An 18,635-nucleotide genomic window follows, 5' to 3' on the forward strand; every position below is an offset into this window, starting at 1 on the left:
ATGAGGGATGATCAGCTAACAGTTGATAAATATTTTAGGACCTGAAATAAATTAGATACACCTATATAACTCAAACACTTTTTAATAGGTCTACCATTTGGCAACGTTGTGCTGATTTGAATTTCACCATAAAAAATTGTGTCACTCAAAGTTAACTAGGAAAGGACACTCAAGGTTGGTATGGCAGTTCATTCCTTCCCCCACTCGAAAGATGGGAAAATGGTTCAAACATTCACATCTATCAGGTATTGACTAATAAATCTAAAATTCATGTAGTGTGAATTCTGTAGGCTGCATGCTCACTGGAGGACAGCAAGACAAATTATGTTCACTGACTCACATTGTTGGCTACAGTTAAATGCTTTCGATCCAGCATATGTGGAATTTGACTGCAAATTCTTTGGTTTGCGCCAAGATCCGATGGAAAGCAGTTCTGTAGACATGTGTTTTGATTCATGCGCTCAGCTGGACAAACTTTAACTTAAGGAGAGGGGCAGGAACATCTGGCCTTTTTCATCATTAAAACATTGGAAGAGGTGAAGTGAACAGACAATCTATAGCTGCACAAACAAATTACTGAAATGCCTTCTAGATACAGTGTCTCACCCTCTTGACTTTGATTGAGATCACTGGCCAGACTCAAGGTTAGACTACCACCTTCATTTTATATGCATCTGAAACCATTTAGCAGACATAAAAATTGAATTTTAACTGTACTGCAACTACGTGAGTGCAACATCTGTACCCAATTGCGCTTTGATATGTGCATTAACCAACCTTATTTGTTCGCTCCTCGAGTATAGAATCATGTAATTTTAGAGCTCAGGGGATCGCCATTTGACCCACTATGCTTGTGCCAGCTCTGCAGGAGTTATCCACATAAATCTCACCTTTACACCCCTTTTATATTTTTCTTTCAAATATTTAACAAGAATCATAAAAAGCTAAATATGCAAATTGCCAGGTTCACACTATCTGTGAGTAGGAATGGACTGTGTGATGGGTGTTCAGTACCAAATAGGAGTGAATATTTGAACCCCAGTGCATTATATCCTGTACAAATCAAGCCCCCTGGTTTTTGTCAGGAAATGGTTTTACCAGGAAAGGTTGTGTGTGGAACTTCATTTTGAAGTAATCAATGTAGATTATTACCTGTAGATACTTTTTTGTGGATCAATTGTATAGATTACTGGATTGGGGACATATGAAAATTGGTAATTCTCAACTACTTTCTTTGCAGTTTTCCCGTACTGAACAGAAACAGTATGATTTTTGACACCACCTTTAGCAGGTGGATCTCGTTTTTCCTTATAAGGGCCTGTGATACAGATCAGGCTTTCATTAAATATTGTCCTGTATAAAACAAAAAAAAAAGCATCAGTAGGATTTTAAATTTATACACCAGGCACAAACTCATTCTAGGAGATTTTAATTGAGGAAGATTATAGCCAGGAGATCACTGAGAATGTTAATACAATTGAATGGTTTCATGATGAGTACAGATTCACAAAATTCAATTTAAGAATATATAGTATATTAAAATAACTTTCAATTGTACAGCCCACAAGTACAAGTTTTCAGCATCAGCCTGTCCTAGTGCTGACTACTATAGTTTCTAACTGTACTTTAAATACCTCATAGGAAAAGCAAATGCCTAAAGGAAATCACAGAAAAAGCCTTGTAATTATGCAGCACTTCTCCATGATCTTGAAGTTCCAAAGTCTTCCACAGCCAATTGTAAAGTAAGGGTTAATCTGAATAACAGCAGATGTCTGCTGTTAATGTGAGGTGATTTTTATTTTAGTAATTAACTTGTAACTATTAGAGAAATATAATTCTTAAACTGTAATGTCTTAAAATAATTAATACTATACCTGTGTGGTATACTGCAATTCTAAGGTGCTGATCACTGAACCTATAAACAGAACCTTACAGCACTGGCAATTCAGTTAATTGGAGATGTACCCATCCCAATTTATGGAGAACTGTGAGCACTGATACTAACAAAAGAGAATATCTGTGTAAACGCTACAGGGGTGATTTTAGATGTGAAGAGTCTCCGAGTTGCCCATCTTGGGGCCTTAAGCTGCAACATTTGTTTAGTGTAAGACACTTCTTGGTAAAGGAGATGAAGCACGCACTAGAAATGACACTGGTGGATTGTTGAGGGGTAACTAAGTTGCCCACTAGCACTTATTAAAGAGGCTGCATGACATTTGGGTGGCTGCTACTTGAACTACTACTACTGCTCTCTCCTGACAGCAAGCAGCTGAACAAGAGTAAACAAGTCATTGCTGAGGATTTCAAATCTTACTTAAAGACATGCTCAGCATCACCATTCACTTGAAGGTTTGCAGAGGAATTTGAAAACATATTGGGGATTTCTGGAACATGTTGTCAAGACTTCATCAACACTCTACCAACTTTTATTCCAGGAATTATTTTGAGGATGTCACCTAAAAGGAGCGAATGCTATGCTACTCCACCTTTTTGGTCAACTTATTGGAGTCACCAGGAAAAAGGCAGTGCTTGGTCATGGACATCTCGCTAGAGGACCTCATTGGTCAGCAGGAGGAATGGAGGGAGGACATGAGACCAAGCAGAGCAGCACCAGTTCCTGCAGTAGAGCAAGGTAGGCTCCTTTCCTCCTGCAGGTACAGGACATCCTGCTTCCTCTAGAACTCCTCCAACTGGAGCTCTAGTTCCACATCTGGTAACCTGTGCACACTCTCCATTGGTGTTGGGCCATCCTGAAATGTGCAATCCTGAATCAGCCAGCACACTCCACAACTTTAGTGGAGGTGGATGCAAGGAGCCCACATATACTGCTCCATGAGAACTGTTTCTAATCAGCAGTAAACCCGCAGGTGTCTGCTTAGCGCTTCCAGATAAATTCAAATTATGGTAATTAGCAATTAGGTCCAAAATTGTAAGCTGTACTAGGTTTTCAAACAGGTGTGTCTTATTAAGACAGCACTCCCACAGCATCAGCTTTCACCCTTTCTCACAAACATCCTATTTTTTTAATTGAATGTGTATGGTGAGAAGATAAGGTTATACTGAAGGTGCCAGAATTAAAACTGTTAGAAGTTTCACTTGGTGGCACTGAGGTTAAAAGAAACAAGAAATTTGATAAAACTGCACAATAAGGGAGGTATATTGATCTCATGAACTCAACAGAAAAGGAGCTCATTAGTTATGAACTTAGCTTGTTGACTGAGCTATTGAAAAGTTATTAAAAATTATTCCATGTAAGGAAAAATTAACTTCTGGTACAATCATGTAATGATGATCACATAGCAAGGGAAAGATATAAAAAAGTGACAATTTATAATGAGAATTTCGGTCTGAAGAGTTCAATCAATCTGAATACTGAGCTCAGACTGAAAAACATTGGAATCCCCAATCAACATAGCTCAGTGTGTAGTTGTCAATTGTATATGATTAAGTGTGTGCTTGAAACTATTGTATGTACTATACACTTAACAAATCTATGAGCACTTGAGCTTAAATGTTTATAGAACTAGGAAATAAATGCATCCTCTAACACCAAGGTTTGAGGTGTAGTTGCCAAAAACACAGCAACCAAACTGCACACTGAAAGTTCCCACAAACAGCAATGAGATGCGTGTTCAATTAAACTGTTTTAGCAGTGGATGAGGGTAAATGTTGGCCAGGACACCAGGAGCACTCCCTGCTCTTACTCAGTATCACAAGATCGTTTACATTGACCCAGGAGGGCAGAGAGGATCTTGGTTCAATGTTTCCTCTGAAAGATGGCACCTTCTGTAGAGCTGTACAGAACTCATTCAGTATAGTAATCAAGTATCAATCTAGATTATGTGCTCAAGTCCTGGACTGGAAACTTGAGTCCATAAGTTTCTGACTCAGAGATGGGAGTGCTACCACTGAACGAAAGCAGATACTAAAAAATGGGCACCTTTACAGTCTTAACCCATTAATTAATTATTTTGTACAATGTTTTATTTTCAAGCACAGCATTATAGGAATACACATTAAATATGGTAAATAACATAGGAAGATGTGGCAGGGTTTTTTTTTAAAGCAACTGTTTCTTCACTTCCTTTGCTTTATTTCCTCTTTCCAAACAGTTGAATGGGTGTGTAACCTTCCCCAACTTTTTGTCAATGGTCCTTTATAAATGGTTGCACAAAGATGCTCAAGGGCAGCTTAGGATGACACACACTATGATTTTCCTTGTGTCTTGCAGAAGTGTATCTGGTTTTTGTTTTTAAACTGGGAACTGAGCTTTGCCTCCAGACAAGACAGAAGCAAACAGTTTACCCCAGTACAACAGAAGTTCTGGAGCATCCTTGATGATTTTACAGCTGTAAATGACCTCTAACAATTAGGAATATCACAAGTTTGATGAACAATCAATGTGGAGTGAACTGATCTCAACCAGAGCATTGGTATGGGTACAATAACTGACCAACGTGAAAGTGAGGGAGGAATCTGGGCAAGGTGGCCAAATATTATACATGCACTCCCTACTGGAGAGTACATGTGGGCTGTCAGGTGAATATAGGTTGAAGCTGAACTGTAATACCTTCTCTAAATAGCCTGGTGACTCACTGGTTTCAGAGTTTACATATGAATAGCTCCTTAGGTGGGTACCAGAGGGAGATCACACTGGTGGAACTGTATCTCAACAAGACTGCCAATGCCTTCAGCAGAGAGTGAAAAATGGTGTAAGAAAATTGGAGAATAAAATAAAATGAAAGAAAACATAGTCAATTGGTCTGATTTGAACATGCGTGATCATGTTGCTCACAGATCATCAAAAGCGGTACTTCCCTACAGCAACACATAAGGTGAATCACAGGTGCCAATGTGTGACCCCTATGGCTTTGAGACAATTCAGGCTGTAGCCGGGATTTTCTGGACCCGCTGTGGCGGGATCCTCCACGAGAGATGCAGCGAGCCAGCCAAAAGTCCATTGACTTTTGGTGGGACCAGAAAACACCGGCGGTGGGTGGGGCCAGAAAATCCCAGCCTATATGTCGTAATGTCTTATTTCACAGTCCATTCCCAAAAACAATGACTTGTTCAGCTTACAGAGTGCACGGTATGTTATCCAACATCACTTTTACATCCTCTTGCTTTCCAATATTTAAGTCCGTTCCTTCAATTGTTAGACTCGTTCCTCCAGCATATATCCCTCGTTGAGGAGTAATAGAAATAGGCAGAGGGTTCTGGTCAATTTTGAAAAGAAAAGATTAGCTCTGCATACATTTATTGAATGTCACTCTTTCTTCCTAAAATATAAAGGCAGTATAAAATTTTCCATTCTTGAAAGATTAGATAAAATGCTGATTTTTGTTTAGGTTGAATACACAGCTAGCAAATCTAAATTATAGTAAAATTTAGTAAAGTTGTGTGCAGAAAATGATACTCACCTTATATGAGAACATGCTTTTGGAAGTGCCTTCTTTGTTATTTTTTGTCTTAATGTGAACAAAATTAGTCTGGTTTCCCGAAACTTTACTTAATTCACAAACAACCCTGCAAAAAAAGGTTATAGCAAAATCTTAAAACCATTAACAGGCCTCATGAAAATGAGCACAAAGGTTAACCTTGAATTGTGTGCTGCAAGTATACGTTCAGATTAAAATGAACAGTAATCATATTAACTTTGTCTCCTTCCAGCTAAACAAGGATACAATCTTGCACATATTCTGATCATGCCCAAAGATCAAAAAACATCTGTGAGGAACCTGAAGATTATGGACCATACAGCTAAGCAAGGCCAAGGGATTGCCTTGTAATCCTTCTCATAGTAGTTCCCTTGGATCAGCACAAAGTTTTGGGTTTCCTTCTACAAGTAGTCCCATGGTACATTAAACTGCAGTAATGGCAAGTAGATCTGCCACAATGCATCACATTAAGCAGCCCATCTGCAGAACAATATAAAAAGTTCCACTCAAAGCTATTAATAGATATTTTACGTACCTGCAGAACTGGATATGTTTAGCTAAGAATTAAACTGATAGAAGAAAATATAAAGTAATATAAACTAATATCAATTATACAATGCCCACTTGCTCATTTCAAACCAAAGAGAGTTTTGGTTCTTAATGATAATTTAGTTATTCTTTTGTCCTTTTTAGTATTTCAGTATAAACTATTATCAGGACCCTTTCAATAATTTAACTAGATAATTAGAATCAGAAAAGCATTGCCACATTTTATAAATTAAATCGTAATGTTAACCTGAAATATAAACAGTAAATGCTGGAAGTGCTTGGCAGCATCTGTGGAGAAAGAAACAGGGATAATTTTCCAGGGCGATGATCTTTCATCAGAAACATTAACTCTGTTTCTCTCTCCACAGATGCTGCCAGACCTGCTGAGTATTTCCAGCAATTCCTGATTTTATTTCAGATTTACAGCACCTGGAGTATTTTGCTTTTGTAACTTATTCTTTCTGGTAAGTCGAATTTTATTCATTAGTCACAATAGTATACAATGACTGCTGGTGCACCTGACAGAGGTGGAGTATTGTTCTTTGATTTGATTGCAAACAGCATCCCCAACTTTGATTTCGCTGATATCATCATATCTTGTTCCAAGATTTGAGCCTTTGATGGTCAGAAGAATTCCTCCCTCAAGGGGTCCATTTAAGGGATCCAGCTGAATAATGAGAGTAATGGTTCAATTTTGTGTGTAATTTTGCTTTGCATTAAAAACTGATACAGTTTTACACATACATCCAAGCAATTTAAAATAAAAATGGCCAGATATTTTATTGAAACCTACCCACAGACTGTTACTTTTCTTTACACAAATGCTTTTTCCTGTGGCTGTGGATCATTTTGTAAATTGACCTACCTATTAAATATGCCAGAATAGTTTACACTAAATGTATATCTGGGTTTGGATCCATTTTTCAATGAATACATACAAACTGTTAGAATATTTCCCATAATAGCCTTAATTGACTGTCATAAATTCTCAAGATATGTTCTACATCAGGGAAAATAAACCTTCAAGGTTGTTGCTCACCTGTGAAATAGTTGGAGGTGGACACATATCAGCCTTATGAATAGCATCAGCACAAAGGTCTTTAAAAACACATTCTTGGGTATTTTTACACCAAACACAGTTATATTTTTCATCAGCATTGAGACACAGACTACAGTCCTTGTTGCTGTATCCACAACTGTAAAGAGTCACTTGAAATAAAAAAAAATATGCATTTTTGTATTATGACCATAAAGTATTTTAGTACCTATATATGTAAGCTATTCTGGAAAAATAATTCCAATTAGTACAGACATTTAAAGTAAAAGGGATTATTTAAGGCACAGAAAAATCAGTGAATCAAAAATTACACACACATTACTTAAATCCCTTCCCCTACAACCACCTTAGCCATACTGCTATTCCTCACTGACGAGCAGAATAAGCAACAGAACAGACTAACTATTGATAGATTATCTAGCTGAAGAGGTTTATCTCAGGCAACCTAATACTGTCTCCACTCAATGTCAACACATGCATGCTTCTAGGTACTAATCAGAGGCAAAAACACAAGCCAATTTCTCCCTGTTTCACTCAAAACACTGAACTTATATATTCCCTATTTCTGCAGTCTAAAATGCCTGGAGGCAAGGCACTAAACTGAACATAGAAAATTCATATTAATCATGCAAACGAAATTGTAATCAGACCTATACTCTACATGACGGAGGACATTTTCATACCAAGCTATTGTAACACCAGGATGCCTTACACCAGTTACTTTTAATAGTTATCTAGTGAGCCTGTTTAGGGGCCTTGAAGCTGACTAAAGCAAACTAATACGATTTTATTCTCCTAAAATTTCCAGTTCGCTATTTCAGCAGAGAATCTTCAAGCTCTAATAACATTAACATTATGATGTCTACAGAATTACTGGAGGCTTTTATTTTAAACAAAACATACCTGTACCTTATAATTACCAAATAATTGCCATGTATCTGGATTTTTAAAAATTCATTCATGAGATGAGTGTCACTGGCCAGGCCAGCATTTATTTCCCATCCCTAATTGCCCACGAGGAAGTGGCGGTGAGCCACCTCCTTGAACCACTACTGCCCATGTGTATCCATAAGGCTGTAAGAGGGGGAGTTCTAGGATTTTGACCCAGAGACAATGAAAGAATGGTAATATACTTCCAAATCAAGATGGTGTGTGACTTAGAGGAGAATGTGAGAAGTGGTAGTGTTCCCACATGCCTTTGGTCATTGTTCCTCTAGGTGGTAAAAGTCGTGAATTTGGAAGGTGCTGTCGAAGAAGCCTTGACGAGTTTCTACAGTGCATCATATAGATAGTGCACCCTGCAGCCAAGGTGCGCATGTAGCGGAGGTAGTGAATGTTTAATGTGGTGGATGGGGTGCTAATCAAGTAGGTTGTTTTGTCCGGCTTAGAGTCAAGTTTCTTGAGGATCGCTGAAGATCTGCTCCTCCAAGCAAGCGGGGAGCATTCTTTCACTCCCTGACTTGTGCCTTGCAGATGACGAACATGATTTGGGGAGCGAGGGAGTTACACACAGCAGAATTCCTATAATGATCCTACATATACAATTTAGTGATCAGATTTATTAAAATATTTAGAAGAGATCTATAAATTACAACTATTTGCAACATTTTTCATTCTTTGAACCTTCCTGGGTTATATCACAATGGTATTCTGAGGTAACTACTCTAAACCAAGTCAACACTAATGGTGTTAAAATTAGTCTTCATGATTCTGAGTTAGGAATAAAAAGAATCAACCAGGGTTCAGACTCCTGTTTGCTGTCAAGGGATACCTACAAGAACTGTATGCTCATCTACATCTAAAGCAAACAGGACTGGGCTCAATCGTGATGCCTACAGTTGAATAGCTGCTGGAGGTACTTTACAGGCATGGAACCAAACTTTAGCAGGCAGCCAATTTCTTCAGGACAAGGGGAGTGAATAAAATTGTCAGAAGTAATTTTCAGAAGCACATTGAGCATTAGTGCTAATGCTTCTTAATTTCCTTTCAAATTGCCCTGCATTCTTAACTTCAGCTTTTCTTCTCTCCACCTGACCCACTACACCCCAGTATGTTCCTGATCTTTTACAGAAAAAAAATCACTTACCATCTAACCTGCTGTCTATTGTTTTCCTTTCTACTTGTACAGAGAAATGAATGATACGGGTTTCATTTTGAGTCTTGGAAAGCTGAAAACACATTTTATACAAAAGTGAATTGCGTCCAATTTAAAGTACTTTTCATGTCATCAAACTGATCAACTGCAATCCCAAATAGGCAGCTAAGGTTCAGTTATTCCAGTCCCCTCAGCACTTCTGGGTTCAACTAATTTGAATTGAACAGGTCAGTTTGCTTAATTGTTCACATGATCAACAAAATCCCTTTGGTGGCAAATATAGGATGTCTCAAGTCACCTTTTGTTTTCAGTACCGAATTGAAAGGTGGGTGGGGGGAAGAGGAATGGAAACCAATACACATATGCAGCGGCCACATTTGTACTGGACTTATCAGCCATCTCAGAACCAATCTAACCAGAGTGGAAGCAAGTTATCCTTGATCCCGAGGGACTGCCTAAGACGACGACAGGGACATCTTTTGCTATAACCACATTTGCAGAGCTCCACATTGAGTGTGTGGAAGTCTCCAAACTTTAGAAACATTCACGCAAGCTTCTAAAATGCTCAGGATCCCAAGAGTATGCCTGGAGTTGGACTATATGCAACTGAAATACTGAACCAGCCTTCTTCAGGAGATCTGAAGTCACCTCAGAATGTAATGTCAACTTTGGGTTGCCATGAAATGTTGCAAATGGATCACCTCAACAGCTCCCTAAACTTAGAAAATGAAGGTTGAGTTAAAATCAGCTCAGTAATGGCAGGCTTACTAAATAAATCCTAATCACCAATACTGTAGGTTGACCCTTCCCCTTAATACAACAGAAACCTTAGAACAAGGGATGTATTTCACATTCGGCATTTAAGAACAACAAAGTACAACTATAAATATAAACAATTAAATACTTAAGTAACTCAATTGCACTGTATGGGCAGCCCTCCAAACCACTACAGCCAAAGCAAATGTTTCTTTAATGTAACCAGTTATTCAAGTATTAATAACCTATCCCTCTGCTGTCTGAAATAATCATTTGTGTAATGCTGGTATTTAAGGTGTCACTCCAGAAAAGGATCATTGAGCATCGCAAATCAATACCACTCAAAGGAAATAATTCATCTGTGTGCTATTTTACAATGTTAAACAGAGGCATTTTTACCCGAATATATTAACCAAATATAACCAGCAGGGTCCTGAAAGAGGTGTATGGCCCCAGAGTTGGAATAGTCTAGGGACCTAATGCCCAATTCCACTGGCCGCTTATGAAATTAAGCAGCTAGCACACGTTTTGGGAAAATTCATCAGGCGCATGGGATCCTGACTGCAAATTGGCTCCCTACCATGAGAATTTTATGTCCAAAACATAAAACTGACAGTAACAAATTTCTCCCCAGTATTACAAAATCTTTAGAAATTTAGGTTATAAAGTAACCTCCCTTCTGTCTCCATTACATGTTCCCCTTACATCTAATGTGGAGAGTAGATGATTTTCTTTTTAAATTAAGCTTATAAATTGGAATGGATGCTTCAGTGATAACTCCACCATTTCAAAATCACTAACACTTACTGATATGCTATTAATAGTAAGTGATATGCTATTAATAGAAATATCAATATAAATCCTGATCAAAGAAAACAATTCAAAATTTTATGGTCTTCAAAAGTGGTGAGCAGAAAGTTAATTCAATGAAAGCTTTTAATATGATTCTAATAAATAGATAGATAGGAATCAATTACTTGTGCGCATGACTTTCCACAATGTTGACTTTGCAATACAGGTTGTTGGCTTCTTAATATCACTAGGACAAGCCTGCAAGCTTTTAAAAGTCTGCAATATTATATAACAGAACAACTGAAAAACTCTTCAGTTGAATTACTAACCTTAAATGTTTCACTCGAAAACATATCTGATGGCTCCCTTTCCACACTAAGATTCTTTTTCGTTAAATTGTCAGCAATTATCAGTCTGAATGTCTTGTCCTGTGTGAGGCAAAATAGAAAAATTAAAGTGTCTGTTTTTCATTTTGTAACCAAGAAAAAATTTCTTCTTGCACTTACCCGATAGAAACTTAAATTCTTCCCTTGAAATGTAATACTAGCATTCGCGCTCAATGGAATTAATTGTGCTGATGGATTTTCAAATCGTGGACAGTCTTGAGCCTAGAAAGAGGCCAAACAAATTGAGATGTACTATTTAAAAACAGTTTTATATCAAATAAATTAAAAATCCCCTCTTCAGTACTATTTACTCAGAAGTAATTTCTTTCGGGTGGAATAAAACCAACCTCCCAACCCCACAGTGAGCTTCATTTACATTAAGTAATGCAAAAATAAAAAAGAGGAAGACCACACTTCCACTGACCACATAAAATCTACCATATCAAGAAAGAGACCTTAATCAATCATCTGAAGCAAAGTTTATGATTTCTTCCCACAGCCAAAGATAGTCATTGATAACACCATAATATCTATCCAGAGTTTCTTTCCAAAGCTGACTTCACCATGGACGAAGTACAACTGTATACTGGGAAGTATTTGATCAGCTGCGTTTATTCACAGCCTTATAACTTCAAGCCCTATTTTTTGCATCAACATGGGCGCAACTAATTTTGTTGAGGATGCATGAAATCCACTGATGTGAGAGGAGGAAGTAATTTCTTCTCAACAGACTCATTTAAATTTTATTCATCTTTTCAAGAACTTGCGTTCTCTCGTCCCGCACTGAATTTAGATTAACTTATGTTAGGAGCTGGAGTTGGCCATTCTGCCCATCCATTTGGTCTGCTCTTCCATCTTGTTAGACAGGGCATCTTTTTATCCTTTTAATCCTGATTCTCTGCCTCAGACTCTGTCCAAAGTATTCATCTCCCATTTAAACTTATATGCTCTTTTGGGGCAATGATTTCCTGGCAGCAATTGGATTTTCTTGGATTTGCTTTGAACTAGCTTAGCTTGAAATGGGGCATAATTTTTCAAATGCGACCTCACTAATATCAACTGTGACTCATCAGTAGCTCTCTAGCCTGAATCAGAATGTTGGTGGGTTCAAGTCCCACTCTAGAAGCTTGAGCACAAAATCTAGGCTGTCGCTCCAGTGCAGTACTGAGCAAGTGCTGTACCGTCAGAGGTGCCATCTTTAGAATGAGATGTCATACCAAGACCCCATCTGCAGTATCAGGTGGACATAAAACGTCCTTTGGCACTATTTCAAAGAGGGGCAGGGGATTCTCCCCTGGTGTCTTCGTCAAATTATCCAACCAAAATCACTAAAACAGATGATCTGGTCATTTATCTCTTAGCTGTTTCAGGGGACTTGCTATGCACAAGTTGGCTTTGCTTTCTTATTCATTAATTCATTTTGCTGGCAAGGCCAATATGTATTGTGATGCTTCCTACAAGAGAGGGTATGCTTAAAAAAAACAATTGGTTGTAAAGTCTTTGGGACACCCTGAAATCATGACTGTACAACTCGTCTCAATTACAATACTAATGGCAGCATGATGCACACCAATACTCAATATGCTTTTTATTCTTTTATTGGTCAAAATATTATCAAGTTTCAATCTGTGACTGTTGCAAATTTAAGGTCTGCCATTGAGGCTGGTGGACTGAGCAGGGTGTCTACATCCTTCGTTCACTTCAGCAAATATTCAGCAAACCTTCCAACTTCAAACTGCATTCTGAAGACTATTACCTGCTAATGCCCAGCTTCCCAGTGCCATCCTATCTTTTGTCCCTTTTCAGCATCTGGTCCCTGCCGAAGATGACATCTTTGAATACAACCATCCACCAAAGCTTGCAGTTTCAGGCGTTACATCACCCCACCCCAAGCACAAGCAAAGGCATTAGCCCTCCATGTGGATCAGGGAGCTGCAAGGGTCTGCATGTGATGAAGCAGCCATCACAATGAGCTGCAGCAGGCAGAAACTGTCCAGGAAGCTTCTCACAGCTAAGCAGGACAGAGATATAACTATAAGCTTCAGAAGTCCAGGGCTATAGAAAAAAAAAAACTGCTTGCCTCTCACAACCAACTATATCAAGTATTGGAAAGCCACCTTCCAGTATGTGATCATGTTATGAGATGACAGAGTTGAAAGTCTGTCAGCACTTCACTAGCCAGAAATCCAGCTGCCCAGCAGTGATAATATGCTGGTGGTGGCCTTAGTAGGGTGAGAGTGGAACTTCAGCCCCTCAGGGACAAAAAGTCCCGCCTTAGAGAGCTGCAAGCCAATCTGATTGGCGGGAACTACAGGCAATCTTTGAGGAAAAGGCAAGTCCGGGGATTTTGTACAGGCCTGCCTGGCAAACCAGGGCCTGGGTGAGGGGGGGCGCACAGTGCAAAACACAGGACCTAGGGGCTAGGGTGGCTTGGACTCATTGTTGTAAACAAAGTTATCATTGTCCAGACAGAACAGAGCAGCCAGAGCTTCCGACCTGAAAGACCAGCTTTAAAAAAAATTGGAACTGTCAGTTTCAGATTTTTCCTAAAAGCCCACCGGAAGCCTACAAAGCAATAGTAGCAGCTCCTCCTCATGGCAACTGTCAATGAAGCAAACAATTCTGACCTTTATTTTTTTAAAAAAAAGACAGTCAACCACAAAACCACCCGAAAATGTTTGCTGCTTTTGGCAAGTCAGTTAAATTGACAATTGCTCAGAGAGGGAACTGACCACAGTGCAGTCATTGGAGGAGCAGCGAGTGCAAGAAGACAGAACTGCTTCTCCACTCTCAGATTCTGTCTCTTCCAAGCCAGATACATGCAAGGTCTTCCTTTCATTCTTGGATTTCTGGTGATGTGCTTGCCTAGTGGGTTTTCCAGTGACTCCGCATGATGCTGTCTCATGCTGATTGGTCTGTAAACTTTGTCCAGTAATGCATTTTATTGCATGTATGAAAAGAAATGAACAAGTTATAATAAATGAACAGATCTGCAGTTGTGAGTATACTGCTGAGGGCTTTCTTTTGAAGCTCCCACGTTATCTTCTCATAAAGTGCTAATATCTGTTGAATGCATGTACTGTATTGGGGAAAGCAAGGAGACAGACAAGATTGTGTACTCAGTTCTCAAGTTAGTCATTGCTCCAGCTCCTCCAATCACAGGTTCACTCCCTCTTGCTTTTGCTACTCTGCCAGTGACAGATCTATGATATGAGGAGCAGCAAGGCCTGGAGAGAGGGAACCTGTGATTGGAGCTGCTGGAGCAGTTATTCTGGTCATTTCTGCTGGTCACCATACATAAGTCTTTTGGCTGCACTGGATAATTTGTGATGACATCTTCAGGGAGGCCAAGGAGGAGAAACAGAAAATGAAAGAACAGGGAGTCTCTGTTGGCAAGACCTGGCTGTTGCCTGCATCAACAGCATGAGCCACTCCCCGGAAACTGGAACTTCACTTTTAGTGAAACTGAGTTATTGTGAGTGCGCTAAGTGCTGTGTCAGTGTGTCCAGGGAGGAAGGAGAGAGCTTAGGCAACAGCAAGTGAATGGGACCGTTGCCTCTCTTCCTCTCCTCCCTTCTACAGCTCTCCAGCAATGAAACACTAAGCTGTAGCATGCAGAGGGTCTTTCTTTTCTATATAGAACAGGTGGTCGAAATACATAAAACAAAATTTGGAAGGTTTTCTTGAATCTTTCCTCAAATATGAATTTACTGTCATCACATACAGAACATGTTAATGAGGCAGTCACCAAAATCAGTGTTATCATCTGCGCAGTGTTTATAGTAACTAATATTTTATGTTATTTTCCTGTCAAGATAATAATATTGCTCAGTGCTGCTAAAATAAAATTTGTACTCTCTGGTTTGTTTAATAGTCGTAGTAGGATCACCTATCAGGTGCACACAAACTAATACCACATTATATCGTTGTTGCTGTTCTTAATATTAATGACCGATGCTGGATATATACATTTATATTGGACAATATTTGTAACCAGGTGACAACAATAGGTTATATCATTTTACAGGGACTTTTGTGTGATTGTTTAGTGTACCTTGAAAGGAGAGAAAATAACATGCATCATTCAGGGGTGGGATTGGGGGGGATGGAGGGATAAGGGGCACAGAAACAGGAGAAGAACCAGGGCCCATCATTTCTCCCCTTGGTCCCAGGCAAACCCCATGAAGGTGAAGGGGGGAAAGTGGGAATCTGGTTAGAGAGGCCGGGGGAAGATAGTGTATCATCTTGAGGGGAGGGGATGCCCCTGACGGGGACAGGACACCCCAAAAAGGAAGTTATCCCACTTCCTGCCTGCCTTTAGCTCATGCAGTGCAAGCAGCCAACTAGTCACCTTCTTTCTGCCTTTCCCGCAGACCAAAAAATTACAGCGGAGGTGGAATGAGGCCCTTAAGTGGCAGTTAATTGTCTACTTAAGGGCCTCAATTGGCCTAAAAGCAGAAGGCTGCCTGACATCTTACCCGTTCCCAAACCCTCACCCCCAAATATGGGGAACAGCTTGGGGTGGGCATTAAGGTATTGGGTTGGCAACCCACTTTATGTGCTCCTTACTGCCTTCAAATACGCCAGCAAAGGGGGATGGCTGGGTGGTGGTGGTGGTGGTGGTGGTGGTGGTGGTGGTGGGGGGGGGGGGGGGTGGGGGAAAGAGATCATACAATTCAGCCCCTGGGGCCACCATCAAATCGGAAACTTTTACTGGATCAGTCATAAAAATATTATGGCTAAAAAGACAGGTCAGAGGTTGGGTATTTCTTTGGCAAGTGACTCACCTCCTGACTTGTAAAGCTTGTCTACCATCTACAAGGCACAGGAGTATGATGGAATTCTCTTCACTTGCCTGCGTGAGTGCAGCTACTACAATACTCTGGAACTTGACACCATCCAGGACAAAGCAGTTCACTTGATTATGCACCTTAAATATTAACTCCCTCCACTAATAGTACACAATGGCTGCAGTGTGTACTGTCTACAAGAAGCACTGTAGCAACTTGCCAAGACTCCTTAGAAAGCACATCCCAAACCTGCAGCCTCTACCATCTAGAAGGACATGGCAGCAAATGCAAGGGAACACTACTACCTGCAATTTCCTCTCCCCAAATTACATACCACCTTGACTTGGAAATATATCACAATTCCTTCACTGACAATGGTTCAAAATCCTGGAACTTGTTACCTAACAGCACTGCGGGAACATCTACACCACACGTTCTGCAGCGGTTCTAAAAGGCAGCCCACCATCCCCTCCTAAAGAGAAATTAGGGATGGGCAGTGAAGCTGGCCTTGCCAGCAACACCCATATCTCATGAACGAATCATATAAAAAAGTCAATCAGGTTTTTACCCCTATCCAATGACTGCCACAGGAAAGTATGTGAAAACATCAGAAAGACAGAAATCAGGCTCAGCTGAAATGAGTCAATCAGCACTCGTTTTCTGGGCTGACAGGTCAAGAATGATGACTAGGAAAAGGTATCATTAGACTCGCAGCTTCTAAGAAACCTCACCCACCATGAATTAATGTTTGCAGATGAGAAAGAAAAAGGCAGACAACTGAAAATTTTTTTTTGAATTCTAAGAAATAGCCTTTGGAGTAAGGAACTAAAAACTTGAACTTGGAGTCATACAAATATCTTAGGCTTGAGTCAAGCGCCCCTGACATTGAACATGGAACGTCAGGACCAAAAGGTGATTTTGATGAAGTGGGATTACAAGGCAGGGGATAATTGGGTCTAGGTACACAAATACAATTCAATTCCCATTTTAAAGCCACACATGCTTTTCTTCTTTTTGTGATATAAAATTCCTACGACTGCATTTAAAATAGAAACTGCTTGTGTGAACTCGCCATTCTGTAATTATAACCACCACCCAAGCCAGTGGAGGCGCAACTGCTCTTCTGCTTGGCAGAGGCTGTAATTACAATGTGTCTAATATAAAGGCAGTTTTTATTATAAATGTGAACACACAAACTTAGAACAGAAAAAGTTAATAGGAAATGCATGCAGATATATATCTATAATATATTAAAATATAAAGTACTTAGTTTGCATGAAGTTTCCCACATGCCAGACATTCCCAAACCTTTTCTAATCAACAATTAATTTTTTTTGCCATAGAACTTTATCTACATCAGGAACTTGTTCATTAGGAAGTTAATGAATTTAATGAATATTTCTATTGCCATTTCAATCATAGTAATCTGTCAGTCTCAATAGAGTCCTTTAGTTAAATATATGGACCATTTCAGGTCACAAACCTAACACAAAAATAAGATTCCAATCTATTCAAGCTTAGAATTTCAATACCATCAAATTACCAGTTCCATATGAGCTAAAACAATAAAAAGTTAACCCTGGTCATTCATTGTTCATACAGGTTAATTTTGTTACATCAGGACTACTCAGTTCTGCTTCATGGTACTTCAACTGGGATTTTGAATATTTTCACGATATATCCAAGTTCAGCAATTAATCTCATTGTACTTCAGCATTACAGCCTTTGCAATGATGTTTGATGTTAATTGTTTTATCTGGCTTCACACCAATTAAGACAATAAATAAAAACCTTACCATTTTACTTTGAACAATATTTGATTGATCTGCTTTCCCGCTACCATCTTTGCACCTGTGTTCTGAAATATCCCAGTGACAAGTCCACTTGCTCCTTACACATGAATCACACCTAAATAGTAAATGCATGTACATATATAAATCAAATTATTAAATCACAACAGCTATTGTGTCTATGGTTAGCATAGTTGCTTCTTAATCTGAAGCTTTTGAGCCCAAAATTAAATAAGAAATACATACACAAAAACAAAATACTATGGATGCTGGAAGTTCAAAGTAAAAACAGAAAAGGCTGGAAATACTGTGCAGGTCAGGCAGCATCAGTGTAGTGAGAAACAGTTAATGCTTCAGGCTGATGGCCTTTCATCAGAAATGCAAAAAATTATAGATGCAACAGGTGTTGAGCAAGTACAGCATTCAGGAAATGACCACGTAACTATTGGATTGTCATAAACACTAAGCTGGTTCACTATAGCCCTTCAGAGAAGGAAATCTGTCATCCTTACCCAGTCTGGCCTATATGTCCCTCCAGATCCACAGCAGTGGATGACTGCCCCCTGAAATGGCCTAGCAAGCCATTTTGTTTGTATGGTATACACAAAGACTTACCATCACCTTCTCAAGGGCAATAAGAAATGGGGAATAATCCTGGCCTTTCAGTGATACCCACATCTCGTGAACTAATTTAAAAAAAAATCCTTACCTCAGGGCAGCCAGTGATAACATGGATCATCACTTATCTTTTGGCCTTTGGGCAGCATGTGCTACTTAGCCTGCTCCTGCCGACACATGAACTCATTTATTCCTTGCTGACTCCTTGGTTTCAAGGTTCACAAGAATATATATGTGCATTGTGCTATAGTTTTGCACTCCATTCCTGACCAGTGCCTCTATGGCTTTCAAAGATAAGCCACTTCTTCTTTCTAGCATTGAGTCACTATCATCATTGCCAAGTAAGCTCCACTGAGGTTATGGG

The 18,635-nt window shown here is 39.4% G+C and overlaps 1 protein-coding gene across 3 annotated transcripts in view; it reads right to left on the reverse strand.

Moving 5' to 3' along the window:
- LOC121285613 (plexin-B2-like) overlaps positions 1-18,635 on the reverse strand; it is a 249,354-nt gene that overhangs the window by 42,771 nt on the left and 187,948 nt on the right. For all 3 annotated transcript variants that reach the window (XM_041202227.1, XM_041202228.1, XM_041202229.1), the window contains exons 10-18: positions 17,660-17,771; positions 11,194-11,295; positions 11,017-11,115; positions 9,131-9,212; positions 7,027-7,196; positions 6,506-6,654; positions 5,421-5,526; positions 5,080-5,216; positions 1,153-1,353 (exon numbers count right to left, since the gene is read on the reverse strand). In XM_041202227.1, coding sequence (XP_041058161.1) covers positions 1,153-1,353; positions 5,080-5,216; positions 5,421-5,526; positions 6,506-6,654; positions 7,027-7,196; positions 9,131-9,212; positions 11,017-11,115; positions 11,194-11,295; positions 17,660-17,771 — 1,158 coding nt within the window. The remainder of the gene's footprint in view (positions 1-1,152; positions 1,354-5,079; positions 5,217-5,420; positions 5,527-6,505; positions 6,655-7,026; positions 7,197-9,130; positions 9,213-11,016; positions 11,116-11,193; positions 11,296-17,659; positions 17,772-18,635) is intronic.

Source organism: Carcharodon carcharias, chromosome 13 (assembly GCF_017639515.1).
Source record: "Carcharodon carcharias isolate sCarCar2 chromosome 13, sCarCar2.pri, whole genome shotgun sequence".
Classification (NCBI taxonomy): domain Eukaryota; kingdom Metazoa; phylum Chordata; class Chondrichthyes; order Lamniformes; family Lamnidae; genus Carcharodon; species Carcharodon carcharias.